The 25,046-nt window shown below is 37.3% G+C and overlaps 2 protein-coding genes, 1 long non-coding RNA gene and 1 pseudogene across 5 annotated transcripts; 2 read left to right on the top strand and 2 right to left on the bottom strand.

Moving 5' to 3' along the window:
- Positions 1-3,084: 3,084 nt before the first annotated feature.
- On the top strand, positions 3,085-7,068 carry LOC105281238 (translation initiation factor IF-2, mitochondrial). Of its 2 annotated transcripts, none has more exons than XM_011342325.3 (12): positions 3,085-3,348; positions 3,565-3,694; positions 3,780-4,075; positions 4,154-4,314; positions 4,392-4,618; positions 4,711-4,981; positions 5,221-5,474; positions 5,558-5,810; positions 5,872-6,036; positions 6,104-6,244; positions 6,324-6,499; positions 7,036-7,068. In XM_011342325.3, the coding sequence occupies exons 1-11, from the start codon at positions 3,311-3,313 to the stop codon at positions 6,497-6,499; spliced, it is 2,112 nt and encodes a 703-aa protein (XP_011340627.2). In that variant the 5' UTR covers positions 3,085-3,310; the 3' UTR covers positions 7,036-7,068. The 2 variants fall into 2 exon arrangements, with proteins under 2 accessions (XP_011340627.2, XP_026825811.1); XM_026970010.1 differs by having other exon boundaries at positions 6,988-7,040.
- Positions 6,589-22,521, bottom strand: LOC105281240 (2-oxoglutarate-dependent dioxygenase htyE). 2 transcript variants are annotated; one of them, XM_011342328.2, is made up of 7 exons: positions 22,417-22,521; positions 20,395-20,749; positions 11,674-11,789; positions 8,841-8,956; positions 8,401-8,545; positions 7,955-8,137; positions 6,589-7,407 (listed from the first exon to the last, which is right to left on the bottom strand). In XM_011342328.2, exons 2-7 carry the CDS (start codon positions 20,486-20,488, stop codon positions 7,054-7,056), a joined length of 1,008 nt encoding a protein of 335 aa, XP_011340630.1. In that variant the 5' UTR covers positions 20,489-20,749; positions 22,417-22,521; the 3' UTR covers positions 6,589-7,053. The 2 variants fall into 2 exon arrangements, with proteins under 2 accessions (XP_011340630.1, XP_011340629.1); XM_011342327.3 differs by having other exon boundaries at positions 20,395-21,316; positions 22,417-22,485.
- LOC105281239 lies at positions 11,796-19,576 on the top strand. Its single transcript, XR_894275.2, has 2 exons — positions 11,796-18,458; positions 18,622-19,576. It is a non-coding gene; the product is annotated as an uncharacterized LOC105281239 (long non-coding RNA).
- A 127-nt stretch (positions 22,522-22,648) lies between the features above and the next one.
- Positions 22,649-24,961, bottom strand: LOC113562014 (annotated as a pseudogene).
- Positions 24,962-25,046: the final 85 nt, after the last annotated feature.

Below are 25,046 nucleotides of genomic sequence, written 5' to 3' on the forward strand. Positions count from 1 at the left end.
TTTAATTTCAACAATGATAACGCCTGGCGTAGACAGGCGTTTCCCTAGTATATATATAAGAAACATATATATGTATACATATAAGCATTTATATATGTATACATATACATATACATATACATATACATACATAATAAGATTATATTTATGTATATAATAAGACGTTTAAATTATACGTATGCCTTGCGTTGTTATTTTTTAAATAAAGGTTTACCTTAAGAATTTGGTACAATTTATATATATTTTTCTTAACTTCCATTCGTTTATAGTAATTATATCCCTCTTATATTAATTGCATTAAATTCTTCTTTGGCGTACCCTGGTTACTCGGCTGGTGGAACGATTCTTAGTAGTTCTCTTCGAGCTAATTCTTGTAGAGCTATTTCTTCTGGAGCTATTTCTTGTGGAGCTATTACTTGTGGAGCTATTTCTTGTGGAGCTATTTCTTGTGGAGCTATTTCTTGAAGAGCTATTTCTTCTGGAACTCTTTGTTGTGGATGTTCCAAGTCGTAATCTACGACAACAGTAACGATAACAGTTGTTGAAAGGTTTCCTGAAAAAATAAGTAAAATTAAAATTATTATGCTTATGTCACTTGTGGAAACAGTTAACGAAAAAGTGAATAAAAATAAGATTATTATTATATGTGTATTCAATCTCCTAATGACACACAAACAAGAATAAACGATATTTTTATTACCGACGAAAAAATACAAAATTATTCTAATAGGTAAATATAAAGGCCCATATTCAGAACGCGCTTCTAAAGATGTTAGCGCGCTTTTTGTCGTTCTATCTTTATCCTTTCTTAGGCATAAAACAAGGATAGAACGACAAAAAGCGCGCTAACATCTTTAGAAGTGCGTTCTGAATATGGGCCAAAATATCTAAATATATTAAGATCAATTACATATTTAGAAACAAAGAATATAAAGTAAGTTTTAATTTTTCTGAATCTAGTATATCTCCGCAAATGTATTTATAATTCCATATAACTTAATAGCTAGTGTTCTCGAAACTTGATCAAAAGAAATAAAGGAAGCAAGATTTTATGTAAATTATATCTTTGCTTTATATATCTCTAAAATATTACGTTTTTAAAACATTACCTTTTTTCAAAATCGATAAAACTGATGTTACATATACGCATTATGAATTATATGAACATAATTTCTTAGAAAAGAAATAATATAAAAATTTGTGCCAAATAAAAAATACGTAAAGCAACAGATCTTGGCGATGCCACAATCGAGGTAGTATAATATGTTACTTGCTACAATATAAATTAATTTTATGTCTTAACTAGTTTTTTAGAATCTGCTTTTTCCGATACTTTACCTCTTTCTCTTTCTTTTTTCCTCTATTAATATTTAAATTAAGATAATTGATATTTTTTCTTGTATTACTATACGCGATAGTCAAGAGATTAATAATGCCAAACTGTTTTGTGTTTGTTGTTACGAATGTGTTAAAAAGCACAGACTGTACATTTTGTTGAGTATTTCTAAATTCCTAAATGTGAAAGTAAGCTAAGTTCAGCCTTTACGACAATACATCTCATCTTATAAGACGTGTAAGATAAAAACGAAAACAAAAACAATTTTATCCTATTCTAAAAAAGGCGTGTTAACATCGTGAAGTTCTTTTTTATCGAATATTGAGGCCTCTTTTCCGCGACGCTGATTGGTTCTCTCGCATGGCTCGAACTTCGTGTGACTTGAACTTTGTGTTGCGAATGTCAGAATGTCATAGTGGCTGTCAGTGCGGTTATATTAATTTATTATTTCTTAGGAACGTGAAAACGGCAGCTGTCAATTCTGTCAAATTTGTATTGATGAAACATGATGAAATAAATAACATCTTTAACGCCTTTTTTTAGAATAGGGCTACGGGCTAGAATTTTTTCATTTCCGCGTTTACGGTATTTTCAATAGCAGAGGACTCTAGGCAATATAAAAAATAATGATTTCAACAATTCAGAACTGTTCGGAAAAATAAAAAATTTCTAAGGGTAGAACTTTTTCATTTCCGAGTTTACGGTGTTTTCAATAGCAAAGAACTCTAGACAATATAAAAAATAATGATTTCAACAACTCAGAACTGCTTGGAAAAAGAAACAATTTCTAAGGGTAGAACTTTTCATTTCCGAGTTTACGGTATTTTCAATAGCAGAGAACTCTAGGCAATATAAAAAATAATGATTTCAACAACTCAGAACTGCTCGGAAAAAGAAACAATTTCTAAGGGTAGAACTTTTTCATTTCCGAGTTTACGCCTCTATAACTCATTTTGTTTTTGCAAGATTTTGCTCTCCTTTGCCACAATACGCGTGGCAGTCAAAGTGTTAATCGTTTACATAATTAATTTACAAATATTTTCCTACTCTTTTTGAAAATGGTTCACTCAGGTTCACTGATTAACCTATAATACTTATGCACTACACTTCACTACAGGCTACAGGTACAGTGATGGTATGTTATCGTAAAAATAATAATATCATGTACCCCCCCCCCCATAAGCAAATTGTTAACAATATGTCAGCAGATCGGAAACAAATTTAATCAGAATGATACAGCAGATACGGTGTCATCTGTGTCTGCATTAAGTTTTTGTTTTATTGCCAAATCCTGCTGACATAATAAAACAGCAGATTGGCGGCAGAAATAGTGCAAATGTGCGCTGCAGATTGGTTATGCCCATAGACATAGAGATATGGACTGCGCCATCCATAGCTGTATCGTATGGTCAGGAAAAATGAGAAGGAGATGACGTGAAGACGGCCATCTCTCTCTCTTTCTAAGCGTTGAATAGAAAGAGAGAAATTGGCCGTCTTCATGTCCTCTCCTTCTCATTTTTCACGACCACTTTTACATATGGATGGCGCAGTCCATATCTCTATGTCTATGGTTATGCCTACAGATTTTGTTATGTTTCTGTTGCTATGTTGCTAACAGTATAGAAAAGACAAAACCTGCGTCAAATCTGTAGCATTTCTACTAACAAAATCTGTAGCAGACTCTGATGATATTTGTTTTCGACAGAGTTGGCTATTGGGGCCTTTTGTACCGATATCGTACAGATACGCGTACGCCGCCATCTCGTGATAATACAATGACAGTAAGGTAACAGTATCTCGTGTAGGAATCGCACGCTTGGTTATCTGGGCGATTTGATACGTTTTGAGACATGCGATGAAATGGGACTTTGCTTGTAGGATAGAGTGTGAAGAAACTGTAATAATAATGCCAATTGTCTTCATCTTACAGTGCACTAAGTCTAGATATGTCATAAGTTGCATAATTGACACAACATGGTTGCTTCCTTGATCAGAACGTGTACAGAATTTAGGTAATTATTTCTTTTTCTCAGCGTCAATGTGATTAAAGCCATGTCTTTACTATCTGTTTCGATATAGAAGCACTTGTAATACGAGAACAAAAAATTACAAATTTCTTGAAAGGGAAACATAACCTACAATCCAAATATTATCATTGTACTAATAATTGTAATAACAAGCAATGTAAATCTAAATTAATAACTTTTTTGTGAAATTCCAATTTGCAGTTTACTAAAACAGCCGTTTTGCAAAATCGTCACAGGCAATAATGTAAGGAAACGTGTCTTGCAATGTTCATTTCTCACCTGTATTCAATGCGAGCATTATCACACGACACAATGTTCCAATGCGTCAAAGGTAATCTTTCCAAATTTTCTTTTGACAACTTCATTTTATATGCAAATATTAACTTTTTAAATTGTTATGTTAAATTCATATATAGAAGAACACCTTTAAACAATTAAAACCAAAAAGGAAGTTACCAGTTGTGGATGTATGGAAAAGAATGACACTAGCGGAACTAGCAACATCCTCAAAAAGGGATATAGATGATGTTATTGAAGCAATTTGTCTATCTAATCCTAGTTCTCGTCAACATTACAATAAAAATACTGTTGTAGAAGATCAGAATGTACTTCATAGCGCTGTACGAATACTTGGAGCAAAATTTAAAGTGGTCCCTCAACCGGATAGTGAAGAAATGGAAAACGAAGCAAACGATCATGATGTAACTAAGCGGTATGAATGAGAAAATTATAACGGAAGTAATTATATATCATAGGATGATAAAACAATTATTAATACTTTATTTGTTAGGCCTCCAGCAGATGCATCTGTACTGATAAAACGACATCCAGTGGTAACAATTATGGGCCATGTCGACCATGGTAAAACTACTTTATTAGATACATTGCGTAACACGTCTGTTGTGAAAACGGAATTTGGTGGTATCACGCAACACATCGGTGCCTTCAATGGTACGATACAGTTCTATCACAATGTTTATTAATTGTATTGACAATTTCTCACGTTTTTTTTTTATTCTATTTGGCAGTAACATTGAAAACGGGAGAAAGAGTTACGTTCCTGGACACACCTGGACATGCTGCGTTCAACTTGATGCGAATGAGAGGTGCTCAAGTAACCGACATCGTAGTATTGGTTGTAGCAGCGGATGACGGTGTCATGGAGCAAACCGTGGAGAGCATCAATATGGCGAGGGCTGCAGACGTGCCGATTATTGTGGCCATCAATAAAATCGATAAACCAGAAGCCGATATTGTATGTAAATTTCAACAAATATACGAGATCACAGGAATTAAAGTTACGCTTTAATTAAAGGATTAAAGCATTTTATAATATGTTTATTTTAGGACAGGACGCAGAAGATGCTTGCGCTTAGGGGGATTCACGTAGAAGCTCTAGGTGGGGACATTCAGAGTGTCAATATATCTGCATTACGTGGGACTAACGTAGATACTTTGACCGAGGCTATAGCATTGCAAGCCGAGATTATAGAATTAAAAGGCGATCCGACGGGGTTGGTCGAAGCCACCGTAATCGAATGTTCCACCAATCCCCATCGTGGAAAATTAGCGACAGCTTTAATTCAACGTGGTACTTTGAGAAAGGGCTCGTTTCTCGGTAAGGACAGGGTACTTTACTTCAAACACGCAAGATACAAAAAGAATATCATAGGAAAAAAGATTTACGTTGCAAAACAAGTTGATTCGCGATCATAGAATATTTAAAAAAAAACAAATGCTTTTCTTCCTTTTATTTCAAATAAGATCAATTTGGAGTGAAACATTCTGTGTACATGTACCATGTGATCATTCAAACTTTTACATGTGTAATATTCTAACGTTTTATTGATACAATAGTGAGTGGATTAGCATGGGCTAAAGTGAGAGCCATGTTCGATCATTCTGGAAATCCGGTTACGGAAGCCAAATTGTCCGAGGCGGTACAAATCATTGGCTGGAAAGACTTACCTACTGCCGGAGATCAGATATTAGAAGTCGAGAACGAGAAGAAAGTACGTATGGTAATGCGGTACAGAGAAAGTGTAAAAGCTCAAAAGTTGGCAATGGAGCACAAGATTGCAGCGGACCAGAAACACGAGGAATACTTGAAAGTAAGCATTACTGTGTATGTAATTTAATATAGATTTTATAGGAATTATCGCGTTACTTATCGCAAGTGCTCCGGTGACATTAGGAATACAAGGAACATTTGGCGAAGAGACGACTGCTTGGCAGATATACTAAGCTGCCAACTACGCATAAAGAACTCAGTGATACGACACCCAAATTTAACGTTATTATAAAGGGCGATGTCGCTGGTTCCGTGGAAGCTATATTAGACGTTTTTAACACGTACGGAAGTGACGACAAATGTACACTAAGCGTAGTTCATTACGATGTCGGACCCGTCACGGAGACAGATCTGGAACTCGCAGAAGCGTTCGGCGGTAAGATTACACGTTGCATAATCCATCGCGGTCATCTCGCGTCATAGTAAAATTTTTACAGCCATCATATATCATTTCAACGTGGGCATATCAAAAGCTTTACAACAAGAAGCTACTAAAAAAGAAATATCGATCCGCCCGCATAACGTAATATACAAACTCATCGACGATGTTAAAGAGGAGATCAATAAGAAGCTACCAGCAGTTGACGCTGAAGAAGTGTTAGGTATGAGAAATGCATGCGTCAAAATTGATTTTGATCATCCCTTTCATTTTTTATTTTTTTTCCATAGGTGAAGCAAACGTGAAGCAAGAATTCGAGATCAAGGAAAATAAAAAGAAGGTAAAAGTTGCTGGTTGCCGGTGCACTAAAGGCGTCCTCAAGAAAAATGCGATGTATCGTTTGATACGTGGTCAAGACATTGTCTATACTGGTAAGAAAATTTGACTAGGATAACAAGTTATTAGATCTGCAATCATGGCAGAGGAATGTAAAAGTCACGCATCTTTTAGGGAAATTAATATCAATGAGGCATTTAAAGAGTGAAGTGGAAACTATCAAAACTGATTTCGAATGCGGCTTGAGATTCGACGACGACTCCACGTTGTCTTTCAAACCGGGAGACGTTCTAATTTGTTATGAGGTATATCAGAAGCCACAAGAAACCGATTGGGATCCAGGATTCTAGGTAATTCTAAGGTTATAAGGCTAAATTAGATTAATTGTACATTCTCTAAAACGTGTTGTTTGCCTGATACAAGACTGACATAAACATTATTTCCCGATTAAGTACAAATTTATTTATTATTGCTCGAAAATCGCATTCTCTTCCTTTACATCTTCTTTTTACATTTAGTTTCATAATTTCGTTTGTGAAAAATGAAATTCTTGAACGCAAATTGTGAAATGAGGATGAACGAGTTGTACCGTTAAAATTTATCAGAATTAAGAATTAGAAATGTGGGCAACGCTCTCTTGCTTTACGCGTTCACATTAAATGGAATGGATATAATGCAATACCCTCAATATTCTTTCTTCTTTTCTTTGGACAGAAGGTGTACCAAGCAATCCGTAGCATGTCACATTGGTCAAAAATTGTAAAATATAACTCATGATAATTCGAATTTCATTGCCCATAAGATTGGCCTAAATCAATGAGATCTCATTCTGTTCCAGCGAACGTGTAACAACTTAGTTTTCGTATCATCCTGACAAATTTTTCAGGATCACACATAGAACAGATTAGGATGCGTAAGTCTCGCGAAATCGTCGTTGAAGATGCTGGTATGCTGTGAGAACGCTACGTTTCTTTTTCTGGAGACGACAGGGGGTAGTTTCCTGGCTGGCTACGGTGATCTTCGTGTCTAACGGCTCAATGGCAACGTCATCGTCTGGATGCACGAAAAAGGCGATGGAATGACGACCGCGACCGCAATGTTCGGGCATAACGACACGATGTCTAAGTGCTGGAAGCTGCCCCTTGGTCCAGTGTGCCAGTAACTCGCCAGTATTCACCAATATGGCACCTGGGAGATGGCCAACTCTGCTCCATCGTTCTCCGTGTGGAGTTTGTATTTCGAGGCCGCCCTCGCAGTCCTGAAAATATTTTATTGTACATGGATTATGAACTCTAGCTCTTAATAACGTATGTAAATAATAGCGATGTATATATATATGCATGTATGCTGTACATAACACATACAACGTTGTTTTTATATAGACTTGATAATTTGTGATATTTCTTTATGGCTGTTTATGACATTACCGAGCATAAATCATACGCATAAAGCACGTACTTCTACTTTAATGCTCAGTAATTCATTATCTCTTAACATATGTCTAATCCTCTTTTTGCTCCTCAAAATATTTTCACCTTTTACTTAATAACTGCAGAGCTGCTTATCGCGGAGCGATTGTGCGCCGTGTCGCACGAGCGAACAGACGCGTACCAAGATATTTCTGTCAGTTTCGACGAAATTACAAAGATACGCAGAATTTACGACGCTTTAGGTGCGTAAAGTACTGTGAAACGTATTTTCTAGAGAATTATTTATGATCGTGTAACCTTCCCGTAACAACCGAGCGTGATTATATTAGGCATTAAATTTCAAACGCGCATTGTACTGTGCCGCAATCTGCATACTTGTGCCAACAAAGTGAAAGTGCCATAGTCGCAATGGACGCCGCATCGGGTCAGTCCTTGTTCCGGTGCACAGAGCGGCGGATAGTAGAGGAGACGTAGGGTGGACGCGTTGCCAGGGCCGAGTATGTGCGCATGCTTTGACAGCAGGAAGTCGTGGGATTGCTCCAAACCCACGGACAGAGCCTGTAACAAACATGAGTTTTCGATGTTTATCATTATATCTTCCTTCAGAGATTAGATTGTTCTTAATGCATTGAGTAATATAGCTGAGAATTGCACTTTTGTTGAGAAGCGAGGATACGAAACGTTTTTCGCTGGAACTATCGATCGCGTAAGAATAGATAAAGCGATAAGATATTTACAAGAAAAATAAGAAAATAGAGATTCAGAAGCAACGGAATAACTAGATAATACGCAATAATTATTAATAAAGTAGAAATTATTACAGTAAGAAGCATAGTAGACAGTTGCTTGAAATCACGTTCCAATTCCTCGACTGCTGATCTAAAGCCGTGAATCTCTTCTTCCGGTAGGATTCCTTCACATCCGGTCACGTTGAATGCATGGCGAAGTTCCTTCTCATCCGAAAATCTAATTACAGATGTAACAAAGTGGATTAGGTTTAAATTATATTATATTTAATTGTATTTAATTTATTTATTTACACATGTGTGCAATATGTAATCAATATAATTATTCTTTTGTAACATAATTAATTTTTTAAAACTATTGTTAGGGTATAATATCAATTCAAATATTATACATATAATATATTGCTTCGCTATTGAATTACAAATCACAGTTGGTTAATAAAAGAGAACATTCATGAAATTAAATTGCGGTGGAATTACGAGAACAATTTGTAGAGTGTAATTTTTCAACTTACTTCTCCATGCCTGGTTTAACGTAGCCATGATTAGCCGGCGAAACGCGCTCATATTTTGCCCGCGTCTCCTCTGGTAGCTCGCAAAATGCATCTAGAGCTCTGTAAGCTGCCTTCATCTGCAAATATACGGCAAATAAAATTTTAACAAAGTATAAGTATGAGTGAAGTGAAGGCAACGATAATAAGGCATATGGAATTTTTTATTTTATGCGACTATGCCATCCAGTTTCGATAAAAGCACAACGCAAAAACGGATATCTACGCTGCGATAAGAAAATCTGCATACAATGAAAATTATTGTTCCCGAGAACGGAGATTCTCATATCTTGTATACCTCGACGGTATAATCTCACTTTTTAGATTTCGAATCATACTTCTGTCGAGTTAATGTGAAATGTATATGAAAGTACGCATATTGTCAAGATATCCAGATCATTCTGGTAACACCTGGTAATAAGCAGTTTCACAAATGGCGAATAAGATATTTTTGCCTGATAAATTTTGTTCGTCGGTCAACAGGACTAGCAATAAAACAACGAAAACGTATTTGAAGAATCGATATTATAGAAAAGAATCTCACGGAAGTCTCAATTCATCATAGCGATGTAGCTTCCTTTCATTGCAATTGTGCAAACAATTAGTTTCGAATAATTGATAGGAAACAGCCTTTATGAGCAGTTTCACACCTTTTAATATTTCGCGTGTAAATAATTTCTTGTCTTTAATGAGAGTTGAGTAATTTGAAACACGATTTTTTGAATAATTGCGAGTAAATTCTTTTTTAATTTTCTTTTAATAGAAACTTGGTTGCAACATACTCTAGTCTTGCAAGTTTTAAATATTAGATACTATACACATGTGTGTATTATTAGGAATAATTGAATAAAGCTTCTGAATAATCCGTATTTGCATCGTCTGTCTACACAATTCCTTGAATTATAAATAGTTTAGGAAAACAGTATCAGAACGATAGAGTAATGATTCACACGTTGACGTATGGTTAACATGTCGCGTGACGTGATGCCTTCCCTCCTTATTCATACGAGCAAATCTGCCCGGAGACCATCAGGCACGATGTGTCCCAGCACTATCGATGGCGTAATATCGCATGTTTTCGTTATATAATGCCAGAAAAAAAACCATCGCGGAGGAAAAATCGAGAATGACCGCTCCTGATTCTATCGAGATGTAATTGCATCATTGCATATAAGTGAGTATTATAATATAAGTGAGCGAGCAAGTGCGGATCCGTGTGTGCTTGTACATGAGCTATTTCAATACTGAAGATGCAAACCAATACGCGGAATGAAATGCGCATCACTATGTAGCAGATATTTTTGTTCCAACATATCCTGTCGCATATTACGTTATTATTGTACGTCGCAATTGCTAGTCTCTTAATTTGTAATCCAATTGTAAGCTGTCCTGACAACTAATAAAAATTGCCGGAAGCGCATAATGACCTATGGACAAAATTCGATTTCCCACAGCAAAAAAACATTGGATTAAAAATCATTCTCTTTTTTTTCTTTCTTGATATCTAACACATCAAAGTCTGATGCTTGTAGTTTGCTTGGAATTAAATAAAATAAAAGTTGATCTATTTCTTAAAAAGCTATGTTTCGACATTCGCATATTAACGAAATATCAAGTTTAAATCGCACGAAGTACGTCATACGTCTGCCGAATGACGTATTTTAGAAACATCCTGTTATTTATCTTGCGATAAGCGACTATCCACGTTTTAATTAATCTTCTGGCTCACGAGAATCGGTCTAAACACTGAATTAAGATCTCGTAGCTTTATTAGCGATTTTTATATAGCCTTAAAACATCATCTTATCTTGCTCTGAATGTATTGATGATACAATTTGCAAGTTTCTAAAGCATACGGGAATATTCTTGTACATATATCGACACGGTCGTATTACTGATTGTACAATAAGTTCGTATGTAGCGTAAGGCGTGAGTAGATTATCGCGCAAAACTGCAATACGCTACCGTGGTATCACCCGCAAGTTTCAGATAGCAGACACAAATGCTGGCAAGGCCATCGCGCAACGTGTACAGTGTTTATCGTGGGCCCTTGAAAAGTCGGTTATTCCTTGAATGACAACTTTAAAATAATTTTTGATAAGAAGAAACGGCGATTTTTAGCATAAATTATGAATTTTAGTATACTTATGAAATATTTCGTTTCTAATATAAAGAAAATATTATAGCAATTATTACTATTAATTAATTACAGAGCTTACATGACATTGTAACTTGCATGTATAAAATCTTACAGCAAAACTTTAGCGCCATTTACTTGGTTTATTATTTCTAATTACACAATTTACTATACTGCTAATTAGTATTTTAATTATAGTAAACTTTTAAAAAACGTTCCAAGTAAAATTTCGTTTAACTTGAAACTTTGAGATGAGTTTTGTACATTCCAATTAAGAGAAGAAGTTTAAAATGCTGTTGTGTAATTGTCAACAATAAAATTTTTATCTTTTAACAGTTCGTTTAATACTCCATAGTCTTGGATTTCTGCAAAACACAATGTTAGAGGTGATAACGTCTTTTGAAACAATGGTTATTGAAACAATTTAATTTGATGTTGCGTGTGTTTTGGGACTGCGTAAGAACATTAATTACTTATTTCAACCGGCGCTATGAAATTGTTCGTCACGATAATAAGTTGCGACAACGCGTGATATCGATCACATTCGCGTGCGATGAAAATTGACAAGACCGGCAACGCCCAGCATCTAATCAATCAAAGGAAGCCTCGCGCAATCTAATCGTTTTGCAAGTGCGTCTCTCCCTCTCTCTATCGTCGTACCTTGCACTCTGGAATGCCGTGGTTGACGAGCAAGGCCAATCCTTTCTCGGACAGCGCCCTTAGCAGTTTCGAGGCCACCTGCTTCACGACTCCCTTCTGAGGGCATCTCTCCGTGCCTAGAATCGTAAGAAAACGCTCGAGTACAGAGAGGGGAAATAAGAGTACAACATGAAAATACTACTACTTTATTTTCCAGGAGAATCGATTATCTCTAATCAATTTTTGACAATTTTTATGCACAGCCGAACGATGTCGGCTGTTATCAGGGGAAATCTTTGATTCAATATCTACCAATTTTGATATCGTTATACGTGTAAACGCCAGAAAAGCTCAGCTTTCACGGAAGATTGCTGCTGATCGCTGATTGTGTCTATTTGCGGATTATAGGAAAGCATTAGGGAGCATTTAGTATTAAATTTCTCGACCCTCTTAAGCGATATGCGATACCGATGCCGGCTGCATCGATGATTGATTATGTTCGATATTTCACTCAATGAGCGTTCATTGACATTGAAACCGATATTGTGATGATAAAGCAAAAAAATAAAACAGCAGATAGGCTCATCTTTCTGTCACATTTATAAATCGCGTTCACATACATCCACACACGTGCACGGCACCATAATCGCAATCTTATTTCAATCTATAATTATAATGATGGTGTGTATAACATGTTCTTCAGGTTTTAATACTTTAATAGTGAACCCAATTAATTTCCAGCGTGAGCCCGTGATAATGTTAACTTTGTTTCTTGCATTAATATTATCCAAATGATATTTTATCTTATTTTCAATCAGTATCCCCATAATACAGTTCATAAAATTATTCTTACTTAAGTTATTCAAATCATCACCCATATACGGATAAGAGAATGCACGTGGATATTTTTTATCCATATATGGGTGACGGAATGGTCTAAATGTTAAAAGCATTAAAAGAAAAGAATTAAACATGAAAAATGCGTAAACAATTGCCGAATTTGTTCTATCGTGTTGCTACGACAATTATAATGCGTATGTTAAAAGCATATGTATGTTAAAAATTAGTTCCATTCAATGTATTTCTATAAGAGAATATAGCTGATTAAAACACGTTGGTGTTAAAATGATCGTAACAAGAAGCACACGTTTTTTCAACCGGTTCTCGTATGCTCCGCGAGACATGTTACATATCGACAAGAATAGCGTGAAAAGTGGCATTAATGACAGATTAACATTGGCTGGAGAGATTTTGCGTCGCCGACTCAGGTAACGAAAATCATAAACGGTTTGCAAGCCTTGGAAGTTAATACGAGGTCATGATTCTCGAGAAAGCCATCGTCCCCGAGCTTCGTGTCGTAACGAGATCCGTCCATGAGCGACGAGAAGAGAAACAAACCGCAGATATACACTCCGCATGCGCGTATCGCATCGACGATTATTACCAACGTTTGTCTGACCAGTATGCACTCGATTAATTTTTACTCTCGGCTATGCACTCAACGCTCGAAAAGCTACCTTTAAACTTTCAAAGTCCTGTATCTGCACTTCACTGGAGGTGGATTTCACAATCATCCGCAATCTCTCGCGTGTTTTTTTTCAGATTATACTGATAATACTTGAATCGTTTTAATTGCAAATGCTAATTGCGAGTACTGATCAAATCTTTTTCAGGAATAAGGAGACTAGTCTTTGATTCTGTGATGCATATTTTTATTCATATAACTTCCTCCAATAAATATGAATATAAAAGCTAACATTAAAAGTTAACGTTGTTAACAAAAGAGGGAATATTATCTTCTTTATGTGCTATATACATAAAACGCTATAACTGCTATAATTCTTGACATTAGTCTTAAATGTTATTAGTCTTCGACGTAACGATCTCCAAGAAAAATATCGATCGCAATATCAATCTGACGGACTCGATGTACTTTATGTACTTGACGTCAGCAAAGCGTAGTACTCTTCCTGCTTTGTTCGCTATTTGTGCGGCATCGCAACGTAATGATGACGACAAAGTCGACAGAAGGACTGCTTTCGTTTCAACGTCCTCGAGGCATACATTGGCCACGGGCACGATGCCAAAAACGAAAAAACGAAAGAGCCGCGCCGACAAAGTTGTATTAATATCGCGAGACTATAAGAGAAACGTCGACCTTTAATAATAGATTTTGGATGTTTAATCTTGATCGAACTGCAATTGCCAATTGGCGATATCCAATCTTGACCGATGTATCGGTTTTCGTTACTTTACGTTTAGAAAGATATATTTCGAAACACTTAGAGAAAATCAAATCGTGTCACGTGGTAAAGATATATAGAAATCCTGCCGTAGCAAGAGATTGAGCATATCAAATTAATTAATGAGTGGTCAGGAATTACTTTCTGATTTGACAAGTTATTTTATCTAAAAGCAATTCTTTATGTATTCTGTAATGATTATGTTATTTGATACTCTCTAGACATTCAAAGAGAAAAGAAACGAAACACAATTATCAATTATATATCGATAATTATACTAAACTTTTAATTATTACGTTCTAAGTATATAACTATATAACGTCCTAAGTAAAATTTGGTTTACTTGAAACTTTGAGATGATACGCAATGAAGCTAAAAATATAAATCTGATCTCATTTGGTGTGCACTACCTACTAGGGGTTAATGACACGAGGAGACAGAGATGCAGATCCAAAACATTTAATGTAAATCCTGAATTTATGATGTACAAGTGAAATTTTGTTGCGACAGGTACATGTTCTCTCAAAATAACAGAAACAATATATATGTGGAATTACAGTGCAATTAAAAGACGCGGAGTTGTTCTTAGGGTGCGTGTGCAGTCCTGGAGAAAATATTCCTTGAAGAGTTTCTCCTGGTAGTGACAGACTCCTCGATACTTTCGCCTAGCGTGTAACGATTGAATATACCGTTACCGGACATCGACTCCGGAGGTGTGCAATATGCAATATACCAGCAAATGCGACATTACATTCTCGAGAGTATACACCTTGCATTATCACTCAATGTTTAGTTATTCAAGTACCAGTTGTATGGAGAGTGCTCAAGGCACATCTCGCGATTCTTCTGAATTACTTGAATTCGCATATTGTATTTGTAAATCCTGTGTAATAGCTAACAACTTGTGTAATATGATGCGAATGAGATTTCTCATAATTCCGGAATTATTCTTTATGAGATGCCGGATATGATGTTTTTTGTAGATATAATGCAAAGCTAAAGTCCAGTCTTGTTTTTCTTCTTCTCGCGTTCTTGTTTCTTTTTAGTTTCCTTACGTCATACAGTTCAATTAAAAATTAAGGATGATTTTGTTTCCACTTTGATTGCTCCGTCATACTTATTTCTTGTTTGCATTGCTCGATGAGAAAAATGAATATAAATTTATATTAAGTTATTTATATACCTTCATGATATAATATACAATAGAACACATAAAACTTAAATAAACACATTTTATCCTTGTTATGCAAGTTTAATTGGTTTCAAGAAAACCGCTAAAACTTCTCGTGCTTCGTGGAAGTTCTCCACGTGCAAAAACCGCATTGACTTATCTCCACAGACAAGAGGAAAAGCACTTTCGATATAAAAGAGATAAGAAAAGATCTCTCCATTCGATAATGTCCAGTTTAGGCTGGCGTCGTATCGCATTGTTTTACGTACGTGATACAGATGATAAAAGTGATAAATGATACAGTGACGTGTCTTGCTTTGTTTTGCAAAAGAATTTTTGAAGATATCATTTCCGCCTTTTGAGTTTGTATTTACTCAAGTGTGTTCCTCGTCGCAAGTGTGACAATTAAGCAGGAAGCCTTCTGCTTACGGTTACTCAATAGCGCAAACCTCATCGAGAGTTTTTGCCATCTTTCAAATTAACATTTATTTTGTTACGTATGCGTAAGGTCACTTGCGACACGAAGTGCAATCGTGGTATTTCAATGTAGTGTTATCACTCCGACGACACCAACAACGTCGAACCTCCACGTCACCGCACGTATCGGAACGTTTCGCAATTTTTGCATATCTTTTCTGCGATGATTTTACTTCAAGAATGCAGTTTATCGTGGAACCGTGAGTTTTTCAATGTGTGAGAATTTTTCTAGTTTTGTAACTGCGGAGTATTAACATTTTCTGTCCCCGATCTTTGATATCGTCTAAAATTTTTGGGTTTCGAAATGGATATGGTCTCCAGATGTTTTGAGCATTTAATATCGTTCATCTACTTTCGCTTCATGGACATTTTCGATCATCGGACACTCGAGCATGTTCTCACAGATATCTCGAGTCCGTCTCATGTTCAGTGTGCACATATGCACATTTGCGTGACACTCAGAGACCAACGAAATCATTGCAATTTTACACGTGTCTTGTAGCTACAATCCCGCAATCTCCATCATATTCCGTGTCCTTGTTGTATCACGTTTCTACTTGCTTCATAATACTGTTCTTGTCGTCGCAAATTCCATAAACTTCGCTAGCGCCTATCAGAATTTCACAACCCAGCTGGTCATTAGTCTGACTCGTCATCTATGTGATGACGTATGCAAGTTAATAACATAGATAAATTGATAGATAAGGAAAAAGAGAAAAGCATCTTCCATGTACAAGACATACTTGTCTAATTCAATTCTCTTTAACAGCATTAACAGACGAAATTAATTCAACAAAAATGCATTGCGAATTATTATTAAATCAAATGTAACGATATCTTAAGTATATCGAGGAATATAAAATTATATATTATACATATAAAATTAAAATACACATAAGTATGTTTCTCACAAAAACATAAACAGTATTATAATAAAATAAGAAAAATAATAATCTTCTTACTCATAAATAAATGGTGCAAAGATCGATAAAGGATCTGTGGATCATGATCGATGTCGATTTAAAACAGATTTTTAGAAACTAACTTTCGAGAAGTGGAATTTAAACAATTTCAGTGAACCGATGCTTCATGGCATGTTGCAGACAGCAAGGAGCGGGACGAGATGTGCGGGAACGAGACCGCGAGTAGATCGAAACGCATCGCGACGCTTTTCTCTCGTGTACCGGTGCGAGGAAGCATTACTCTAATCTCGACAGGCACTTAAATCATTATCTAACACCGCCAAGCACAAAGAGACGCGCGAGATATTGCATCGTCCACGACGCACGTTATATGCTATTTAAACCGCGTGCAAACGCGAGCGATCCGCGTGCGTGCGCGCAAGAGCCGATGCGAAGTGCACGCGCGTGTTCCACTTCGTGAGCTGGCACTAGCGAAACTTTCGTCGCGCGTGCAGTAACGCGCGAGTGATAGAACACGCGCGATCACATCGCATCGAATCACTGTGAGTCAGACTTTGTATATCACTAAAAAAAAGAGAAACAGAAAACGCATCCTCATGCAACGATATTCCGAGAATGAAGTAAAAGGAAACTGCTCGCCCGATGAAAAGATGAAGCCGAGAGGATGCGTGGATCTTATGTACCGCGTAAAGTGCGTATCGGATTGGCGATTGAGCATTGGAAATTGAGCGATGGAAACGTTGTCTACAAAACATTTTGATTGATCGAATCGGGATCTCTAATGTGCGATTTTAATCTCCAATAGTCTATATTCAAAAGGCGTCTACAACGATAAAAACGTCTCTAAAAGTAGCTTAAAAACCGCCTGATTGGCTGAGAAGTCACATTGACGGCGCTTTTATCGATAAAAGTGAATTGAGAATATGGGCCTTAATCTCCAATGAATAATCGGAATAGTCTGGGTTTACGGTTTATGTTTGGAACATCCTCAAGCAGAGCGGAGAGAGTGATTGGCTCGATGTGTCTACGGTTTAGTACGTAACCGTTAGATTACAGGTGATCAATGGCACGCGAGCGCTGTTTGGACTGCACATGGTGATCTCTAAATGGCATGCAAGCGTTGCAACAGATATGATTGCTAGCTCTTTATGCTTATACGCTTTACAATCCTAGAGATGGCACGTGATTAATCGTGATGCGTAATGTCGGAAATTTGGCTCGTTATTAGTTGAAAGTAGGCCGTCACTTTTAGGTCAGACAGTATTTATTCGGAAATCATTACGTTGGCCGACTTAGGACTCCAAGAGCGTCCTGCCGAACAACTTTTAAATCATGTGCAATTGATTTCTCTCAACTTCTGCGTAATACCCGAAGGATATTTTTCAAGCTGTGATCGAAAACTTATTGTATTATTTCGATAACATTCCAATAACGAAGATAATCGAAATGTTTAAAGAATATCGAAAGAATTTCTTAATGAATCGTTAAAACATTTTCCGTTAAAACATTTTCATTTCATTGAAACGGATCCTAATGAGTCCCCTAGTCGACTCATCGCGTGCCTGTTCAGTGGCGTATAGTAAGCGGCTTTAAATGCTATTTACGTGTATTCGCCACGATGCACATTAACGGCATGTTAATGGCGCCGAGGAAAGAAAGGAAACAGTTTTTCGCATTCAAGGATTCTCGCGCCGCTTAATAGAAATTAATATACAGGTGTCTCAGAAATTCTGTTACGGTATACGACGCGTAAAAACGGGAAAAGAGCAAACCGTTGGATCATCCGGAGATAGAGACGTTGCATGTCATATCGAATTTTCGAAAAATAATTATCAGACTAAACAAACTCGCACGATAACTGACCTATGTTACTTTAATACGATGACATTTCAGCATAACAAGTATCTTCCATGTATCGTGCGTCGAGTAGCCAACTCGTTTTCCGGAAAAAAGTGCTACAGCGAACTCTCGGATTGGCTGATAAGTTCATACGTAAGTACTTGTCGCTTATTACGACATGTTTTCTACAATTCATCTTTGACACATGTGATAAAAGAGAATTCTCAATAAAACGATAACGATTAACACCGATAAAAAAATCAACAACGTACTTCTGCCATGTCTGGAAATTTCACGAGAATATACGAACTTGTAGACCAGCCAGATCGGTCGGCTTCAGGGCGCAGTCGGAGAGTTCACCGAATCCGGAGAAGGAATAAAGGGAGTCAAGCGAGTTCGGCAAAAGGATGATGCTCCATGTTAGGAACCGGGTGTTCGAGCCGCAAGGAATTTCGAGGATTCGAAAGAGACGACGGTTTTACGGCTGCTTGGCAACGAGGCCAGGCACCTAGCCAGACGAACCAGCCAGCGGCAACCGGAGGCGCCTGCCGCGGGTCCGACAATCCGTTGAGGTCAGAGCCCCTCTCACAAAGAAGGGCCCCTCCCTTGGCGCCCTCGAATGGTTATACAGGGTGTCTCTCCTCCGTTATACCAAAGCGCATCGACGCGTGATGGAACCGCTTGTCGCGTTTCGAAATTCGCTCGGCACGATCAGCTGATAATACCGCAAACGGATAGAAAAAAACATATTATCAGTAAAAAAAGAACCCTCTATCAACGTTATTTGCTCGCTAAGATCTACTTAGAAGAGAGATTTTTGTCAGCCCGTTGCTGCGCTCTGATCCAACAAGTTCGATATCGAGTTATGTGAAATTATTAAGTAATTTCGCTTTGATAAAGTTAGTCAGGACGACTTGAAAATGATGAAGAAATCATAAAAATAGTGAATACGCGGTAATCCGGGGTAGATAAAGTGCTCAAAGGCACTGGAGACTAGTAAAACGTACCAAGTAGAACCTCCCTTAATAAATAAACTTCAATCATTTATTTTTGCGATATTTTATCGCCAACGAAAATCAGTATGCTATGCGAATTCGCGCCAAGCGACAAACGTGTGTCGCCCAAATTCGATTTCCGAATTCCGGCAGTGTCGAATTCAAGATTTTATTGCGACGAGTACGAGACGCTACGATGCCAATAATTGAATCACTTGTTAGCTCGCGACAGATAGTGACTATGATAAATAAAGTCAAGTTGAATCAAGGCTCAAACGCAGACGTGTAATGTTTTCTCAATAGGGAAATCAACAGTGGTAGTAGCTTCGTACATATAATAGCAAGAGGGAGCTTGCTTTTTCACACGCACTGGACGTCTCAGCTTTAATTTGCAAATAGGAAATTCATTAATAATGAATGAGAGATAAGCAATTTCAGGGCACAAGGCCGAAATATAAATAGCTGTTACCCAGTCTCTAATTTAGGTAATGGCCATTCGTATCTTCCGCTCGTATCGTTTTGATTACAATTATTAATAGTAATTTAATGAATTATTCTTGTATATAGGGGAATTTTAGCAATAATCGTTTATCGTTTAATTTTTAAATTTTCGATCACAGCTTGCTATTTTGAAATAATGCTATCTCGGAGCAAGCTCCGAAGTTGTTTTATACACTTTTTTCATTGCGCATTGCGAACAGAATTTCGAGGTACGTCAGTCTAGTTTTGTCATGCCGTTAATTTCGTCATTTAGTGACCTATGACCGACTTTGCGACACACCAGAGCGACGAGATCTTTCGCACGCCACGCTGCAGCCGGTCCTAGTTTTGCATTCCGCAATCCGGCCGTTTTACGATCGCGTGCAGAAAAACGCGTTTATCGTCGTACGATCGTAAACAATTTCAAGACTGTTGTTCCGCAAAATCGCGGACGTAAATGCTCTTTTACGGTGGAATTCTGTGAAGCGATAAGTGACGACTGCTTGCACATCGAGCGCGCGCGCGCGTGCAAGTCGACGCGTTTCTCTACAAAACTCGCACGCAAAAAAACACGTGGACAACGTGGTAAAATAAAAATTCAAAAAATAACTCACCCATATGAGCCAGGTCGATGATCGGAATCTCGCACTTGCTGAGAAGAGTCTCGCAAGTCTGCGTGACGATGGGTGCGCTAGTGCAACAGCTCATCTTGGTAGTTGAACGTTTTCTTGGAAATTGGTCGAATTCTTTTTACAGCGGATTGTTCCTCTTCTCTTCTTCTTTTTTTTCAGACTGCGATGCTCTCGAGAACTGACCACTCTCGACTTTCTCTCTCTCTCTCTTTCCTGCTCTTTCTTCTTACCCAAGATAGCGAGAGCAAAAAGATAAGCCACTTCACACTTGACGTGCTCTAGGCTCGACTCCGACTCGACGGCCACCCGGTATAGGCGCTCACTGCAGGAAGACTCACTGGAATATCCAAGAGAAGATCATACTACACTATTGCACGCACGAATCTCGATCGTTTTCCCACGCACGCGGATCGAAGTGACGGGCAAACGGTTCAGCGGTTCTGCTTATTTCTTTGTCATATGCAAAAAACGTATGCCGCGAAAATACAGCTGATTGTTAACGGTAGCCGTAAGAGACAAGTTTATTGTGCGGCTGGTGATGCAGCGAGTGGTATATGTGTCTACGGACTAGTGGGCACATGCTACGACGGCGGAATGGCGGTCGGAAGCGATCGCGACAGTACGCACGCACAACCACAATTTTAAAACGAAACAACCGTACAATCGCGCGGTTGTTCGCGAACTGCCGAACGTGCCCATTCGAGCGTCGATCTTCTAAGCGCGCGCCGCGCGCTGCCGAGCCAGCCCGAGCGTTCCCGAACGCGCGGCGAGATCACCCGAGTGTCACACTGTCACCATGGACGCGCGAGTACGAGACTCGACGTGAAGCACGGGAAATCAAGCAATAGGGGCGACTTATCTCTGCCTGTTTCTTCAAAGTAGTTCTGGTACACTGAAGCCGGTTCTATCCACATTGAGACAATGAAATCTGATTATTACATTTGCATTGGAAATCGTAATGGATTGCGCGTGATTATCGCGGATCAATTGAATCGGATCTGGATGAAAGCGGTTGTTCAATCTGTCGTCGAAGTGAGTGAACTCTCTCTACAATAACATTGTGTTTATGTTGTTGATCAGACCCTCGCATTGTTTGATTTTATGAGCTACTTCCTATAGTTCTCTCTTGTACTTCTCTCTTGAAGTATGTTCTATTTAAACGACATACTGATCGAAAGAATTTCGCTACGCGAAATCAAAATATAGCCAATCTATCGGCTTGTGTTTGTTTTCTCAAAGTGTCTGGTAGGAAAGTCTGTTGCGGAACAATGACGTCTTGTTATTATTCTCATAATGTTTGTTATGAAAGTTTTTCCCTGTACTTTTACATCGAACATGATTTTCCTTCAAAGAATTTCTAAAGATATTCATTTTACGTTTAAAGCGTAATATCTAATTTTCTATAATTGTACTGTGCTTTTATCGCGTTACTTTTAGTATTTTACCATAAGTCATAAACCTAGTTTGCGATTAATGGTCTTTTCAGATAGAACTGTATTTTCAGCTTGTGAAACCGCCAATGAAATGCAATAAGAGAAGCAAGTGCATTCACGAGACGTCACCAGTTCTATTACAGTCTCTGGTTCATAGAAGAAGCACGGTAAGATTAGCACAGGGGAAATACCTGCAGATTAATGTATATCAAATACCATGGATGACTTTCATCACAGTCGAAGATTATCGCTTTGCATTCTCAGTAATCATATAATACATCAGCTTATATTAATATATTCAGCATAATGAATGGAAAAAAGAATTGAGTAACGTTAATTATCGACCATTTCAAGCAGAACGAGTATGACATAATTATTCGTAACAGATACATGCAAATTACTACGAATGAATAAAACATATAATACATACAGTGACACACATCAAAAGTATAACAAAATTATATTAACGACAAAATATTATTAATTAAATAAAGTGACATCGTAAGCAGTGAGAATTTGCACGTGAAATAATATCAGAAAATATGGAAATGACTGTGGCTGTGGTACAAACCTAATAAACAGGTATGGATTCAATTACAAGTACTTGGACGATGTTAATGACGACGTCATCGTTGTCGTTCGGTGTTTTGAACTGAACTGAGCTATGTCGATCCTGAATTTCAGACTGGAAACTTACTTGCCCCCACCCAGATCATTGTCTGCCGACACGACTTACCTCTAATTGTAGCAATTAGTATTTTGTCGTTGTCAACGTGCTTTGTTCGAAAGAGTCAGCGCTCTACTTATTATGAGAATCCGTAGATTATTAGCACGACAGCTCAGCATGTGCATTTATTGGGAATATACTTTACGGATATTCTGTGTTCCTCGTGAACGCTGGGTTTAATTCTTGCAGCCTGCAATGTGCCATAAAATAAAGTACCGTTTCGTTATTTTCATTTTTGTACATGTGAGTAACAGTTTCATCAATTATAAACTGTCACGTTATATAATTCTATTTAAAACAATTTCTACTTGAAGAAATATCTACGAATTCTTTGTTTTTTTTTTATTTCGTCATAGTTGTAATGCAATAAATAATTTTATATAAAAATAACTACACTAAAGAAAATAATTTGATTTGTCAATAATGCCTATTATCTTTATAAAAAGATTCTTTTCTTACAAATTTCCGTGTCTCAGAACATAACAGTTATATTTGGTTGTAGGCAATTTGACTTTTCGGTTTTCTTTGGTGCAAACAATGGTTCGTGAACAATGAACATGTATTTTGCCTTCTGTGACATTTCTTAACTAGAGGAAGTCGGCAAACAGAAGTCCTTGGAGATGCGTTTATAATAGTGAATGGCACAGCGGGATATTTTTCATGAGAAGAGGATGTTTGAACAGGTATAATTTTCGAAATCATCTGTGACAATAGAGAGAGATAGACAGTTATTTAAACTACTAAAAGAATAATTTGCCTTAGCAGAAAAAAAAACAGAAGTATTCTATTTTATTTTACAAAAATATATTAATTTGATAATTATATATTTTTCCAAAAGTCGATTCAAAACTTTAATTCCTTTTAATTATTAAGTTTATTTTTCGGAGGCATTTGATGCACGTAGATACATTAAGCAAGAAAACGCACTCTGGTAATTAAAAATCTTAATAACACTTGTGTAATAATTAAAGTGCCAGTCATGACGTAAGCCACTATGACGATTCTGAGAAGAATGGGGCTGATGACTTCGACGCAACCGTTCACGTTAATCGTTTTATCATCCGTCATCTCTGCATGTATACAAGGTGCCGTGACGCGCAAGTTGCAGCAGCTGAAAAAGGTACGCCGCGATACCTGTAATCCTCATCCGAGATTCTGCTTTGCGTCGCCATTTCTTCTTGAGACGCATAGTCCACTTTCTTGGCAAAAATAACGTCTCGTATTGCATACATTTTTTCTATCCACTTTCTCTTGAAAAGAGAAACACATTGAAAGTTTACCTGCCAATCGAAGAGAAACCAATCGGCATAAGAGGTGTGACCGCAGCACTGTAACATGAATTGGATCTCATCGATCATAGAGATTTGTACGATGCCGCACTGATATACAACTGTATTGAAGCAATGAAAGCATCAACCAGAGCATATTACTTGCATATGGTGCGGATTGTTATAAGGGCGCAGGATAATCCCAAGGTCACATCCATCAGAGTGAAAGCAACTGGCTGAGAGCCGCCTGCAAAATAAATTACCTGCCATTCCGCGAGTATTTCCAATGAAAGCACGAGGAGACGTTTTGCCTCAAAAACGGCTAATGTGAAAGCCACACCATAAACGAACTTTACTTCCCATCCACAGATACAGTTTATCCTCTTGTAGTAGGACAGACTGCCATCGTCTTCTGTCATTCACAATGACTGTATGATGCCGTGCCTATTTTATTTACAGTCACTCTGCTTCTGTTTTATTTTTCCTTTGAATATTTTATGCATGCAGAACAAAATAAAACAAAACATATTCAAAAATTGGAACTTGTAACGGTATTTTGTTTTACGAGAATTATTTCACTAAATTCGTATTTGTAGAGCAATAAAATTCATGTGCAAATTAGTTCGAGTTGCTCATAGGTAATGAAGTATCTGACGTAGTTTTTACATTCTACAGTTACAATCATGCTGCTTAACAATAACGTCCTCGTGTTAACACTATTTCGCAATGTCAAACTATTGTCGATGTGTCGCAGTTGCTTTGTGCGCTGTTCATTAATCATCAGTTGTGCATACCGGATGATGTGTATAAAGGGAAAAATTGTTTTGACGAGGTACAATTAGACGTGCCGGGACTGTAATTGACGTGACGTACAAATAGGTCATATTTGCGTACACATGTCGCATGCACGTGTCCTGAAGAAAATATTACAAAGTTGCGCAAGAGAGAGATAATTATTATTGTTATTTAAAATATGCATTATATGTTATGTATTATATACATTACTATCACTTATTGCAGATTTGCAGCATTATAAACATTCATTAATGATACATTCCATTTATGTAATCGTAAAACCATTAATTGACGCAATAAGTAAAATATAGATAATAAAAATTGACTTATGATTCAATTCGGATACATACTTTGAGATACAGCTATTAAAATAAATATTTAACTGAATAATTTTCATTATTATCATATAAT

The sequence above is a fragment of the Ooceraea biroi genome, chromosome 5 (genome assembly GCF_003672135.1).
Source record: "Ooceraea biroi isolate clonal line C1 chromosome 5, Obir_v5.4, whole genome shotgun sequence".
Classification (NCBI taxonomy): domain Eukaryota; kingdom Metazoa; phylum Arthropoda; class Insecta; order Hymenoptera; family Formicidae; genus Ooceraea; species Ooceraea biroi.